Genomic DNA, 16522 nt, shown 5'->3' on the forward strand with positions numbered 1-16522 from the left:
ATTTGAGAAATGGTTAAAGTTCAATGTAAGCTAAGAAGACAGGCATAGACAAAGCTATTTTAAGGGGTTTGTTTTTTATGACAAATTTGTGGTAACCAAACATACTGAAATTATTGCATAAATGAATACACTCTTTATGAACAGACAGTACTGTCACATTAAACATTACTTCTTACAAAATGAAATGAGGGTCTTAGACAGTGAAGTTGTCTCATTGAGCTCATTAAGTTATACTCCCCCCCTTTTTTGTTGATATACAATGTATCATTCGTCATATTTTATCCATGTAAAAGGTATAAAAGATTGAAGACTTTGGTGGGAATGAAATTTTAAAATTGACCAACCAGAATTCAAATTCTTGACAGCCATGCATTTCTTCTGGTTAATTGAATCTATCTGAATATTATTGAAATACTTTCGACTGGACAAAATACATTCAACATCAATCAATCAATCAAATGAAAAGGGAAAGGAAAGGAATATTCCTAAGTAGGTTTCCCATAGAAACAGTTATTTCGTATATTTTTTCTAAACCCATTTTAATTTTACATTCACCAATCATTTAGTTATGTCAGAAAATTGGGATCTTTAAATCTTCTTCTGCATAGAATATTTGAAAAAAACCAACAAATGGGTAAAGATACCTAGTGGCGGATCAAGGGGGGGGTTCCTGGGGTTGGAACCCCCCCCACTGGTACCTCATCATACATCATACATTAACAGCAGGATGAAAGGGCAAAAGAGGTAAAAGAGACGTGGAATATTTTAAGGGAATACTGCTTAAAAATTTCCTCCACGGAAGGGACAGTCAAACTCATAAATCGAAAAAAAACCTGATGTCATGGCTAAAAATGAAAATTACAAACAAACAAACAATAGTACACATGACACAACATAGAAAACTAAAAAATAAACAACACAAACCCCACCAAAAACAAATGTATATACATGCACTGCAGTCAGAGATTGACTTGATCACTATTAATGCTGATGATAGTTTCTTTGTCATATAAAAATGATGAATTAAAACTTTATAAATAAATCTTTTATATGAAATTTTAAAAATGGTGATGTATCAAATGTTTCAAAGTCACATATAACAATTTAGTCTGATTTTGTTCTGCCACCAATGACTTTCTTCCTCTGTGCTACCATGTGGAAATACAACTGTGGAAAAACTGTAAAAGTAAAAAATAAAATATAAAATATTAAATACAAGAGTGCACACGCTGTAATGTCTCGCCTTCTTTTCTAATCATTGATACTATGTTAATAGACCTAAATATAAAGCTTTATTACAACTGTCACATAAACTCAACATTAACCAAAGAAAACGAAACATTGACCAATGAACCATGAAAATGAGGTCAAGGTCAGATGAACCATGCCAGGCAGACATGTACAACTAACAATTCTTCAATACAACAAATAAAGTTGACTTATTGCTTATAAATTAAGAAAAACAGGCCAAAACACAAACACTTAACACTTTTAACAATGGACTGTGAAAATGAGGTCAAGTTCAAATAAAACCTGTATAACAGACATATACATTATAGATCATAAAATATTTCCAAACACCAAATATAGAACAAGTCTACTTTGACTAATGCATAAAGTATTAGAAAAATGGACCAAAACTCAAAAACTTAACTTTGACCACTGAACCGTGAAAATGAGGTCAAGGTCAGATGACACCTGTCAGCTAGACATGTACTCCTTACAGTCCTTCCATACACAGAATATACTAGTCCTATTGCTTATAGTATCTGAGAAATGGACTTGACTACCAAAACTTTATCCTTGATTACTGATCCATGAAATGAGGTCGAGGTCAAGTGAAAACTGTCTGAAGGGCATGAGGACCTTGCAAGGTACGCACATACCAAATATAGTTATCCAATTACTTATAATAAGAGACAAGTTAACATTACAAAAAATCTTTGTTAACAAAAGTTGCAGGCTCGACAAAAACCTGAGAAATCTATTCAAGAAATAAGTATTGCTTGTATTGAATCTGGTACAGATTTCACAAGTTGATATAACATGCAGTCACCTCATTATTTTGTGCTAAAATACAAGGAAAATTATTTGAAAATAGGTACAACTTACTTGTTTCTACATGTATGTTCCCTTCCCTTACAATATCTGATCAATGTGGATTAATTTATTTTCTCGGCAACACATTTTCGTGGAGAGGAATAATTGTAGTTACATGGTTATTGGGTTTCTTGATTTTACCAAATTCATCATACAAGCCTACATATTTTTTTTAATTAGGTTGAACCTTTAAATTCATTGCAAAGGTTGCCTATACATACCATACCCCCAAAATCTAAGAAAGTTAATGAATCCACAGTAATCATTTCTCTGTTGCCAGACCTGCTTGAGTTCAAAGAATTAATCAATAAAATTAAGTCACATTCTGTATGTATGTGCCTGTCCCAAGTCAGGAGCCTGCAAATCGGTACATATGGTTTATTGCTGTGTTACATTTTTTTTTTTATACGACCGCAAATTTTGAAAAAATTATCGTCGTATATTGCTATCACGTTGGCGTCGTCGTCGTCGTCGTCGTCCGAATACTTTTAGTTTTCGCACTCTAACTTTAGTAAAAGTGAATAGAAATCTATGAAATTTTAACACAAGGATTATGACCATAAAAGGAAGGCTGGTATTGATTTTGGGAGTTTTGGTCCAAACATTTTAGGAATTAGGGGCCAAAAAGGGCCCAAATAAGCATTTTCTTGGTTTTCGCACTATAACTTTAGTTTAAGTTAATAAAAATCTATGAAATTTTGACACAAGATTTATGACCACAAAAGAAAGGTTGGGATTGATTTTGGGAGTTTTGGTTTCAACAGTTTAGGAATTAGGGGCCAAAAAAGGGACCAAATAAGCATTATTCTTGGTTTTCGCACAATAACTTTAGTTAAGGTAAATAGAAATCAATGAAATTTAAACACAATGTTTATGACCACAAAAGGAAGGTTGGTAATGATTTTGGGAGTTTCGGTCCCAACAGTTTAGGAATTAGGGGCCAAAAAGGGACCCAAATAAGCATTTTTCTTGGTTTTCGCACCATAGCATTAGTATAAGTAAATAGAAATCTATGAAATTTTAACGCAAGGTTTATGACTATAAAAGGAAGGTTGGTATTGATTTTGGGAGTTTTGGTCCCAACAATTAAGGAAAAAGGGGCCCAAAGGGTCCAAAATTAAACTTTGTTTGATTTCATCAAAATTTGAATAATTGGGGTTCTTTAATATGCTGAATCTAACTGTGTATGTAGATTCTTAATTTTTGGTCCCGTTTTCAAATTGGTCTACATTAAGGTCCAAAGGGTCCAAAATTAAACTTAGTTTGATTTTAACAAAAATTGAAACCTTGGGGTTCTTTGATATGCTGAATCTAAAAATGTACTTAGATTTTTGATTATTGGCCCAGTTTTCAAGTTGGCCCAAATCGAGGTCTAAAATTAAACATTGTTTGATTTCATCAAAAATTGAATAATTGGGGTTCTTTGATATGCCAAATCTAACTGTGTATGTAGATTCTTAATTTTTGGTCCAGTTTTAAAATTGGTCTAAATTAAAGTGCAAAGGGTCCAAAATTAAACTAAGTTTGATTTTAACAAAAATTAAATTCTTGGGCCTCTTTGATATGCTGAATCTAAACATGTACTTAGATTTTTGATTATGGGCCCAGTTTTCAAGTTGGTCCAAATCAGGATCTAAAATTATTATATTAAGTATTGTGCAATAGCAAGTCTTTTCAATTGCACAGTATTGTGCAATGGCAAGAAATATCTAATTTCACAATATTGTGAAATAGCTATTTTTTTTTTAATTAAGAGTTATCTTTCTTTGTCCAGTATAGTAAGCAAGAAATATCTACAAGAATTTTTTTTAATTGGAGTTATCTTTCTTTGTCCAGAATCAACTTAAATCTTTGTTATATACAATATATACAATGTATATTCACTTTTTACTACCAACTGATAAATTTAAATAATCTTTACCATTCAGTGATAACAAGCAGTTTTTTTACATCTTAATATTTTATGATGTATTTAAATGAGTAGTAAACTCCATTAGAATATTTTAATTGAAATTAGTTTTGGAATAAGGGAAAGGGGGATGTGATTAAAAAATTGGGTTCAATTTTTCTCATTTGAAATTTCATAAATAAAAAGAAAATTTCTTCAAACATTTTTTTGAGAGGATTAATATTCAACAGCATAGTGAATTGCTCTAAGAGAAAACAAAAATTTTAAGTTCATTTGAATACATTCATTCTGTGTCAGAAACCTATGCTGTGTCAACTATTTAATCACAATCCAAATTTAGAGCGGAATCCAGCTTGAATGTTGTGTCCATACTTGCCCCAACTGTTCAGGGTTCAACCTCTGCGGTCGTATAAAGCTACGCCCTGCGGAGCATCTGGTTCTTTATTATTTTGTATCTAAATTAGGCCTTAAATAGTTTTCTTGTTTGAATTGTTTTACATTTGTCATTTCATGGCATAGAGCTGACCATGTTTTTGCTAATTTTTTAAGACTGTACAGTGACCTATATTTTTTAACTAATGTGTCATTTTGATCCCTTGTGAAGAGTTGTCTCATTGCCAATCATACCATATTTTTTTTATATTAATAGTTTTAAAAGTTTAAGACAAAAAAAATCTAGTTTGAATGCAATTGGTACTTCCAAATCCCCCTCGATTGAACCCCAAAGAATACTTACTTGGTATATACATCAGCATGGTAAATATTAAATAATAGTAGAAGTTGAATGCTATGTTGGCTCTATTTGGTAACTCTAGATAATACAACTTTTTCTCCACCACCTCGTTTAGACTTCCATAAATTGAAAGCAATTCTCCCTGAAATAAAAATTGGCAATCATAAAAGAATTGTTTGATTAGTTGGTGTTTAAGGGCATACGATACAGTTTTGATCCTGTATTTACAAGTTGATGAAAATTTGCATATAGTTTTTTTTTTACCTGATTAAATCAAATAAAAGTATGTAATAAAAAAAACAACTTCATGTGCTACTTTTTTAGTAAAATTAGGTCGAAATTTTGTATATTTGCTCAAAATTCAGATTTGTGGCCGTAATTTCTTTTTCGAAAGAAAGTCATAAATTTTTTGTTATAAAAGATAAACACAAATTGTTTTTGTTAAATAATCGGTAATTTCCGTTTTTTATAAGTATCCTTAAAAAGTATGTAATTTCTATTAAGAAATAACTCATATTTACCAAATGTTCATGAATTTAGGAAAAAGTCATTTTTTTTCTGCATGTTTTTCAACATTTTAAAAAATCCTGTATTTACAGTTTTATAAAATTTGGGTCTGACACATAATCTCCCTGCAAAATGAAACAAAATGCCATTTAAAAAAATAGGGGTCCATGAACTCGTTTTCAAATTAAATCAGTTTGAATGATAAAAATCAGTCGAAAAATATATCTTTTCCCGATATGTTACAGTTTGACGTTGCAAAAATAACGTTTTACGTTAGCAACGTCATTACCTCCCCTGTAACTGTATCGTATGCCCTTAATGTCACTTTTGGCTATTTCATAGTGGTCAGTTTCTATAGGAAAAGGGAGATATACTGCACATATAGAATCACTGTCAGAATTTCTGTAGGAACACTGACTGTCTGAAGTGTCTGTCACATGTGGGATATTAACTCATAACCTTAGTGTTGACAGGCTATCGATACAATAGTTGGACAACTAAGACAACTCAGTCATCGGGGCCCCTATAGGTGATACTGTCATGTATTCAAAAATGTAAACTATTATAACTTCAATTAAATATAAAATAAGTTAAGTGCTTTTTCTGTACTGTTTTATTAGTATGTTTGTTTAAGAAATTTGCTAATCTTTGGATCAAAGCTCTAAATAGATATAGGAAGATGTGGTATGAGTGCCAATGAAACAACTCTCCATCCAAGTAACAGTTTATAAAAGTAAACCAATATAGGTCAAAGTATGGCCTTCAACATGGAGCCTTGGCTCTAAACATGCTAAAGAACCTGTGTTGCTCACCTGGATCTATGTGAATGACACTTGTCTATTGTTAAAGATTACATGCGGCCCTCATTCATTTATGACTTTTTGTCGTTGGGTTGCTGTCTCATTGATGTTAACCCCACATCTAAATCCCTTATAATATATATATATATACTTACAGTCACACCTACTGGATATAAGATGATAAAAAATGTGTATCTGGAAAGAAAACAGAAATATTAATACACACTTTTTAAAATTATGAAAAGTGAAAGCTAATTAACCAAAGAATTGCATACACATGATATACAAATATCATCAAAATAACAAGACTTTTTATGAACAAAACTCTAATTTATAAAGAAAGAGATCAAAACTTTCTGTGTATTATTTTATATATATATATGTAAAAAGCTTAATATTATTAACTATGTAAGATCATGTTTAATATACAACTCCAGACACATTTTTCAATTCATTAACAAGTGAGAAGGATTATGTATGTATGCTTGCAACACTGTAAATAACATAGAACTTTTTCAAAACGCAACCACTGTATAATGTGTGGAACTTCCACAATAAAAAGTTTAAAATGTTGATTGCTAAAATTTTAGAAGGAACTGTAAATTCAGAAAATATTGTGATGTTGTTATTATTTAGAATACTGGGACAGTGTTTAAATCGCAATATTTCAAATTCATATTTTGAAATTTTATATATGAACTAAACAGGATTTTTCTCCGTATTGAAAAATTTAAATTGCATTTTGTTCTAAAAATGACAAAATTGCAGTAATAAATACACAACCATTTCTGAATTTACAGTATTTTTAAACTATGTGTACCTGCACCACTGTATGATGTATGGAACTTCTCCAATTAATGCAAACAGATAGAATGAATATCTAATGACCTCTGTCAATGTCCAGGCCGATAAAAACATACATACTCCTATGTTATTCTGGACCTGTTAAATAAAATAGATAGAGTGAATATCTAATGTCCTCTGTCAATGTCCAGGCCGATAAAAACATACATACTCCTATGTTATTCTGGACCTGTTAAATGAAATAGATAGAATGAATATCTAATGACCTCTGTCAATGTCCAGGCCGATAAAAACATACATACTCCTATGTTATTCTGGACCTGTTAAATAAAATAGATAGAATGAATATCCAATGACCTCTGTCAATGTCCAGGCCGATAAAAACATACATACTCCTATGTTATTCTGGACCTGTTAAATAAAATAGATAGAATGAATATCTAATGACCTCTGTTAATGTCCAGGTCGATAAAAACATACATACTCCTATGTTATTCTGGACCTGTTAAATAAAAACTTTGAATACATTTTTTTTTTAAATAAAATTTGCAGAAATTTATTTAGAAATTTTCCAACCAGCATTAAGTTACAGTAAATTCAGAATTTTGAGCTGACCGTCATTTGTCATCAAGTATAAATATTATCAAGTATTTATATTGTATGAATGAAAGAATAAATAAATAATTTATTAAAGTGCAACCTGAATTACCATTATATAATACATATGATATGAACATTGTTATATTTTAACTAAATCCCCAGTTGAGTTGACTTTAGATCCATTAGTAAATACTGAATGCTTCTAGTCCTCTTTGGGCTCTATTATAGCTCTATGGCAGTCTGGAACAGCAAATATAACTAGTATATATAAAAAAAATGCATATTTTTCACTTGGAGCATGTCCTATGCAGTTTTATTAATGAGTACTGTAATTTATTCATATGATATTTTTTGGTGCGTGATGATAAAATGTACATTTTCTTTTAGACGATAAAAAAAATTCTGATTTTGACAAATCACTTATTTTGTCCAAAAATGACACTAACGATAATTTTTGAGACCTCTGACGAATCACAATAAGGATATATTGACGAATCATGATAAAATTTTAACCAATTTGATGATAACGGTAGCCGAAATTTGACCGCTTGACACCTAACAGACTAACAGTACAGGGCATTACTTTACCCTCATGTAATGTTGTTGAGATCTTTAATATTGTTGCTGAACATGTCTTTTTTTGTAAGTTGGGTTTCTTATTTTTGTTGCTTCTGATTCGTCTCTTTCATGTACAAGTATTTCATGATTTCAATGCATTAACCTTTACAAATTGGGATTAAATTTGTGCATCAATGTGCATTGAAAGGAAATTCCCCTATCACATCTATATTGCTGATTTGTACAAACTATTTGTGTTTCAGAAATTTACTCACATTTTAGTAATAAATAACTGTAAAATGAAAAGTTCCAAGTGTAAAGCATCATCATGAGTTTCACCTTGTGAATTTTTCTTCTATCCTTAGTTTGTTCCTTTTATTTCATTTTAGGTTTCAGTCAAATTTACTATGTTTACATCATTTCTCTTTCACATTTAAATTGAAAACTGGACTTACTGAGGGAACACTGTAAGCTATGCCCCATGTGAGGAAAACTCTAGAAAACACTTGGAAACCAGTCAGCACTACATTTGATTTGACAAATCCTACTGCACAGTTAAGTACCTGTTAAAAGAAAAATATGTTGCTGGTTAACATGTTAAGGTCTGACATTTTTTTTTGCTTTTGTTTGTTAAACCTGTTAAATGAATTATTATATCAATTAGGCTGTTTGTATTAATAGTCAACTTTCTAGTTCGATACATTTCCGTCAAAACTCTGGTTTTAGTTAACATCACATCGAGAAAACAACTATCCACTATTATGACTATAGTTCAAATGATATCTGTAAAGTCCTGATAGTCACAAAAGTAAGCTGAGAAGTCCTGACATGGAAAATGTGAAACCAAGTTCATCTGTTCCCGAAAAAAAATCGTTTACTATGCAAGCCTTTATGACATCATTTGGCAGATAGAGGAAATCACCTGTATCCCTGCACTATTAACGTTCATCAAGCTTATCAGTGATCCTCTTTGTGCAGGATAAACTAGAAATAATATTTGTTTCGTAAATACTTAATCACAATTCCTTTATGACAGCAGTGCTGATTGTTAATTATGAGAATTTAATTTGCCGAATAAATCGTGCAATATAGTAAAATAGTTTACCAACCACTCGCTCAACATTAGAACGGAAGTGACGATGCCCCTTAACGATGTAATGTTAACCAAGTGAACATGCATTGATATTTTGGTAACTTCGATTTAAATTATAAGAAATACTGAAATTCAGCTCGAAAAAGTTTGTACGCGTTATGACCTGACATATATACATTTAGACATGTTAGAGGTCAATATGCAACTGAAAAATAGAAGTATCTAAACCATAAATGAAGTTTTAAATTGCTTCATTTCTAGTCCAATCAATCTAGCATAAATTTTACCCCAACCCGTAAGTAATTGAAACAGAAGATTTTTAAGATTTAATCTTTAGCATTATATCCCAAATATACACAGAAAAAAGTTCCATAAAATCTAACTTGAGGAAGACTAAAAAAATCACCATTTAAAATTCCTACAGAGATTTGCATTGAAAAGGGAGATAACTCTTGCAAAAAAAGGCAGAAATATCAATAAAAATTGATACAAAATTACAACTTTACCTCTTCTATTCATCAGAATGTATCGATTCTTGATTTTTAAGCGGTCTACAGAGTATAACAAACAACTCTAAAGGCATTTTCATATATTTTATCAAGCTATAATCTAGATTTCGTAATTCATTAGTTGACCATTTATTGAATTTTTAAACATGTCAAGGTCATCAAGGTAAAGAATCTCAAATTTAATAAAAAGGATTAAGCATGTATATTATTTCTTTTTGTGGTTTAAAGTTTCTGTAGAAAGGTAAGTTGCTGAAAAAATATAATATACAGATATAAACAATACCAAATTTTCACAAACAAAATTCAAATTGGTTACAAATCTTCAAATTTGCAATTTCTTTAATGAAAAATGTAAAAAAAACAAAAAAAAGTGAAACTGCGAGCTACTGCTCACTGATGATACCCCTGCCGCAAGTGGATAATATTAATATTGTAAAAATATGCAAGCGTTCGGTAAACAGGAAGTTGTCGAGTGATGAATCTGAAAACCCATCACAAGGTAAAGCTGACTTATATAAATCCTGAAACCAAATTTCAGAAATCCTTGTATTGTAGTTCCTGTGAAAAATGTGACGAGAATTTTCAACTTGGCTATCATGTGTAAAATCATACAAGTGTTTGGTTAACAGGAAGTTGTCAAGTGATCAATCTGAAAACGCATCACACGGTATAGCTGACTTAGATAAACCCTGAAACCAAATTTCAGAAATCCTTGTATTGTAGTTCCTGAGAAAAATGCGACGAAAAATATTCATGGGACGGACGGACTGACTGACGTACTGACGGAAGGACAGACAGAGGTAAAACAGTATACCCCCCCTTCTTTAAAGTGGGGGTATAACTACCCATAACCAAGGATTTGTATAGTTAGATCTTACTATACAAATCCTTGCCATAACACTTCGGTTTTGTACATTTCATGAGTAGAACAGTATATAATTTAGTCAAATACAAACTTATAAACCCAACAAAGTATCATATTTTACATAAATTTCAAGAAAAACAACCAAAAACTGACAAAAAAAGACTCAATTTTGCGAGAGTTATCTCCCCTTCCAATGTTGATTTCCATAGAAATTAAAAATGCTGATTTTGAGTTTTCCTCAAGTTTAATTTTATGGGACTTGTTTCTGTGTATATAAAGGGCATAAGTACTGCTATAGATTAGAACTAAAACATTTTCTGTTTCAATTAGTTTGAGGTTAAATTTTAGTTTGACTGGACTAAAGCCACACACTTAAAAATATTTTGGTTTGCCCATACCCTACTCAAAGGTTGAGACAGTAGGTAGGTAGGTAGGTATTTTTTTTTTATTTTTTTTTAAAGAAATTGAAGTATCGGATGTTTATAAGTCTTCATGCCTATTTGATTAAAAAAAAACTTCTTCAAATCAGGACAATAAAAAAATTTGAGTAGGCAGCTTTTTCCTGGGTAGGTAGCGTTTGGGCAAACAAACCTATTATTTATTATGGCCTAATACTAAAATCTTTCAGAATTGGTTTCTGTGGATACATTTATCTTCGTGGGTACCAATTTTCGTGGATTAAACAAAACTTACATGTTTGTGGATATTTAATTTTGTGGTTTTACCAAACATTTGTGCCAAAGTCTGCAGACAAGCCTAAAAAGGTTACTTATTCAGTGAACATTTAATTTCGTGCTCCACTTGTACCCAGGAAATCCACAAAAAAATTGGTATCCAACGAATAATAATGAATCCACAGAAGAAAAAAAAATCCCAAATAAATCGATGAATACACCAATATTATAAGTCAGTTATTTTTCTTAAAGCTTACCTCCAAAACTGCAGCTGTTTGGAATATATAGAGTAGGACTGACACATCGTGATACAATCCAACATATGTACCCTTTTTCACAAGATGGTTTATCAATAATATGCCCAAAGCACTCCATCTACAATTGATTTGACAATCAAATTAACATATTTTTAAACATATTTTTTTTTATCACATGATTAACTTCAAATCGTGTATATATATATATTCAGGAATAATTAAGGTTTTTATATAATGTGATTGGGTGTGTATCACAATCATATGAATTTGTGTTTGTATATATGTGATAACTAATGTTGCATTTGAGTCTATCTTTTAAAAAAAACAATAATGAATGCACATTTATTTGGTAATTTACAGTTTTAAAGTCAGTCACCTTAAGTTGATTCAAAGAGTACACAAATCTTTTCTTTCACAAATCCAGAGTAAAAGTGTTGATAAATATATTTATATAATCAAATTTATTCTTTCATAGTGTATTAATTTATGTTTTTTGATTGAGTTAATTAAGCCTGCCAATTGATATTTTATCGTGTTTTTTTCTATGTTGTGATATTATGTTATTGTTTCAGAAAAAGCGAGAAGGTTTGGTACCATTAAAATGTTTAATCCCACTGCAAATGTTTGCACCTGTCCTAAGTCGGGAATCTGATGTACAGTAGTTGTCGTTTGTTTATGTAATTTATATGTGTTTCTCGTTTCTTGTTTTTTTTTATACAGATTAGACCGTTGGTTTTCCTGTTTGAATGGTTTTACACTATCAATTTTGGAGCCCTTTATAGCTTGTTGTTCGGTGTGAGCCAAGGCTCCATGTTGAAGGCCATACATTGACCTATAATGGTTTACTTTTTTAAATTGTAATTTGGATGGAGAGTTGTCTCAATGATAAAATTGAGTTTGAGGCATTTGTTATGGAGGTGATTTAACTATTTGACTAACCAAAATGAAACATGTGGTACAAACATGTCTGAGGTTGAAAAGATTGAAGTAAAGTAATGCTTTACTTTGATTGTTGCCCTTATTCAGTCAGAGCTCAGACATAAACAAGTCTGGATCTGCTTTTGACTCATAGAGGTCTAATTTGTAAGTTTTAGGATTTGTCTCCCTTTAATACAATACAAAATACAACTTTAATAAGTCAAATATTGTTTTAAGGGCATACGATACAGTTTTGATCCTGTATTTACAAGATCATGAAAATTTGCATATAGGCTATTTTTTACCTGATTAAATCAAATATGTAATAAAAAATATACCTTCATGTGCTACTTTTGGAGTATAATGAGGTCGAAATTTTGTATATTTGCTTGAAATTCAGATTTGTGGCCGTAATTTCTTTTTCGAAAGAAAGACATTACTTTTTTGTTATAAAAGATAAAAACAAATTGTTTTTTGTTGAATAATCGGTAATTTCTGTATTTTATAAATATTTTTAAAAATATGCAATTTTTTATTCAGAAATAATTCATATTTATCAAATGTTCATGAATTGAGGAAAAAACGTAATTTTTTACTGCATGTTTATCATAATTAAAAAAAATCCTCTATTTACAGTTTTATAAAATTTGGGTCACATAATCTCACTGTAAAATGAAACCAAATGCCGTTTTGAAAAATAGGGGTCCAAGAACTCGTTTTCAAATTAAATCAGGTTGAATGATAAAAATCAGTCGAAAAATGCATCTTTTCACGGTATGTCACAGTTTGACGTCGCGAAAATAACAAATTACGTTAGCAACGTCATTACCTTCCCTGTAACTGTATCGTATGCCCTTAAAGGCAAGAAATAATTGACCAGAATCAAAAAGTTGCAAATAGTGAATAAAATTGAGAATGGAAATGGGGAATGTGTCAAAGAGACAACAACCCGACCAAATAAAAAAACAACAGCAGAAGGTCACCAACAGGTCTTCAATGTAGCGAGAAATTCCCGCACCCGGAGGCGTCCTTCAGCTGGCCCCTAAACAAATATATACTAGTTCAGTGATAATGAACGCCATACTAATTTCCAAATTGTACACAAGAAACTAATATAAAAATAATACAAGACTAACAAAGGCCAGAGGCTCCTGACTTGGGACAGGCGCAAAAATGCGGCGGGGTTAAACATGTTTGTGAGATCTCAACCCTCCCCCTTTACCTCTAACCAATGTAGAAAAATAAATGCATAACAATACGCACATTAAAATTCAGTTCAAGAGAAGTCCGAGTCTGATGTCGATAAGTTGTCAAAATTGGTTAACTTCAAGACCCACGCATTTTTATAAAAAGGTCGCATGTATCTATATAAAAAAATGACAACATTGAAAGACAATGCTTTGTCTTCTAAAGAAAAATATGAAAGAGAGTCTAAAAAATCGGAGATAATGTTAATAAACCTTACAATGTAACCACCTGGAACCACACTTAATGAGATAAAACATCTGTGTTTAGTAAAAATATTCAATAAGATAATTAAATATAGATAGCTAGCTCAAGTCCCTGTGAACTCTGAGACAGAATTTTGCTGTCATAGGTGGTGAACTTCGGCCACTAAGTAAAATAAAGTTTTTTCATCAACATAAACAGACCTCTACAAGTCTGTCATTTTCTGACTTAGATAAGTCTAAATTTGAAAGTACATTTTTATGATAAATACATGTTTTGACTTCTTTAAGTCAAAAACAAAAATCGACTTGTTTATGTCTGAGCTCTGACTGTTATTATAAACATTCTTAGCAATCTGATGAACAGAAGTTGTCATCTGTTTATGTAGTTCATATATGTTTCTCGTTTTTATATAGATTAGACTGTTACAGGTTTCCGATTTAAATCAGGTTTTACACTAGTAATTTTTGGGACAATTTATAGCTTGCTGTTTGGTATGAGCCAAGGCTCTGTATTGAATGCCATACCTTGTTTACTTTTATAAATTGTTACTTTGATGGAGAGTTGTCTCATTGCCATTGGCACTCATACCACATCTTCCTATATCTTTTTACTGATAGAATTTCAGATTCCTAAAATTCCTGTGATTGCCAACGAAATAAAAATGCATGGATGGTAGCAGCTGGGTTCAAAACCCTAAATCTCAGGATCTAAAGGCAGCACTACAAACAATTGAGCCAAAGCAGATTTTCCCTAACTCAACTAGCATGACTATAAGTTTATCTTAGATTACCATCATGACCATGTTTACCTTTATATTTTCAGGTCTACATGGTCTACAACACTTAAATTTGTTTATAAGGAAAATTACCAGAAAAATAAGACAAATAGTCTCCCACATCCCCATCGCATCTCTCATTGTTAGATACACCTTATCGCTATTTAGTCCGTTCCTGGAAAAACAGTCATTTATACAACTTCCTGTTTAGGTCACGCTGGCCGAAAATGGAGGTCATCAGCAGTGAGCTGACGGAGCAAAACTTTAGAAAGTGATCATCAATTAACTTTAATATAGTATGATCCACTTTTTTCGAAATTAAAATTGAAGTAAAAAAATATTTTGTTGGAAGTATTTACGGTTGTTTAAACAGGTGTCATTAAAAAGTATCATGCATGGTGAATTGTTTAAACAGGGTCCCAGATAGCTTCAACTGGATGTAAAAGTTGTGTAATTCTAGAACTTATCCGGAATGGAATAAATAGCGATTATGTGTATTCTATCTCATAGTTAACTAAAGATGTGGTCAGTGACAGTGTGGAACCATCATCATCATCATTAGTCCAAATAATTATGACGTCTTGAAAGGCTATTATAATTTTTTTCTTTGACGCCTTACGTCGATGTAAGGCGTTAAAGAAAAAAAATATAATAGCCTTTCAAGACGTCATAAATAATTATTTGGACTACATCATCATGATCTTATGGCCCTTATGTTTTGATGTGAAAATCCATGGATGGTACCAGCGGGATTCGAACCCTCAATCTCGGGATCTAAAGGCAGCGCTCTAACCAATTCAGCCAAAGAAGATCTTCCCTTACTCAACTAGTTAGACTACCTTTATATCTCCAGGTCTACAACACTCTTCCCCCTTTTCTTTTTTCGGGCTGCTTACCATCCATCTGAGCAACTCACAGGTCCACTACTGTACAACCCCGAGACTTCTCCTCGGAAAGCCTCTGGCCAGTTCCTTAGATGTCACCTAGAATTGTCATGGTATCAGATGACCGGCTGGTCAAACCTCATGACCAATTCTAACATCTCACTGCCAGGCAATATTCTATATACAATTTTTGTACCAGTAGCAGATGCTCGCAGCGCCAATGATGTGAAAATCCATGGATGGTACCAGCGGGATTCTAACCCTCAATCTCGGGATCTTAAGGCAGTGCTCTAACCAATTGAGCCAAAGAAGATCTTCCCTTACTCAACTAGTTAGACTACCTTTATATCTCCAGGTCTACAACAGTTTTATGTCGTCAAAAAAGCTCTACAGAACTTATGTTTGTAATATTTCATGTATTCCCATTTAAAATAGAATTTTCTTTTCTATTCTATGATCGATATTTGTTGGGCTATTTGGGATAGAAAACCTGTAGGCTTAGCAACACTGCCAACAGACATGACAGGAACATTATATTTCTGTAAATACCAACAAAATACCTCTTTTTATATTTTTACAACTACAAACAAAGCACACTAACTTTCTAGTGCTTACCCTAATATTTGAGCAACATTATAAGCAACAAGATAAGCTGTCACAAGGGAATTCTTTTGATTTTTAGACGCCGGTCGACCTTTGCTTTCCATGGCGATAATAATATATTTACCGATGTCGGAATGTAGACGAATGATTTCCGATTATCGGGTTTAATAGGTTATAAAAAATGATTCGATACAAATCATTAATGCCATCACTAAATCTAAACTCTATAACCTTTACATATATTTCAACATGTTAGAAAAGTAGACTATTAAATGCAGGAAAGGTATTAATGTCTTTCTTTTTATCATAAATTCCTCCTCAATGGAGCACCTCTGTCAATTAAAAATGTCAATACCCTATAATATTAAAAAAAAAAAAGAAGAAGAAAAAGTGGTAGAACATATATTTCCGGCCATTGTTTAGTATTCTTTTAGCTAAAAATTGAAATCACAAAAATACCAAACTCCGGCCAATAATAAAA

At 31.7% G+C, this 16522-nt stretch overlaps 1 protein-coding gene across 1 annotated transcript; it reads right to left on the bottom strand.

Annotated features, from left to right (window-relative positions):
* Window positions 1-1030: 1030 nt before the first annotated feature.
* LOC134691281 (very-long-chain (3R)-3-hydroxyacyl-CoA dehydratase 2-like) lies at window positions 1031-16203 on the bottom strand. Its single transcript, XM_063551719.1, has 7 exons — window positions 16054-16203; window positions 11410-11527; window positions 8467-8574; window positions 6870-6991; window positions 6205-6244; window positions 4746-4884; window positions 1031-1178 (listed from the first exon to the last, which is right to left on the bottom strand). Exons 1-7 carry the CDS (start codon window positions 16143-16145, stop codon window positions 1105-1107), a joined length of 693 nt encoding a protein of 230 aa, XP_063407789.1. The 5' UTR covers window positions 16146-16203; the 3' UTR covers window positions 1031-1104.
* Between the last annotated feature and the right edge of the window lie 319 nt (window positions 16204-16522).

The sequence above is a fragment of the Mytilus trossulus genome, chromosome 11, assembly GCF_036588685.1.
Source record: "Mytilus trossulus isolate FHL-02 chromosome 11, PNRI_Mtr1.1.1.hap1, whole genome shotgun sequence".
NCBI lineage: Eukaryota > Metazoa > Mollusca > Bivalvia > Mytilida > Mytilidae > Mytilus > Mytilus trossulus.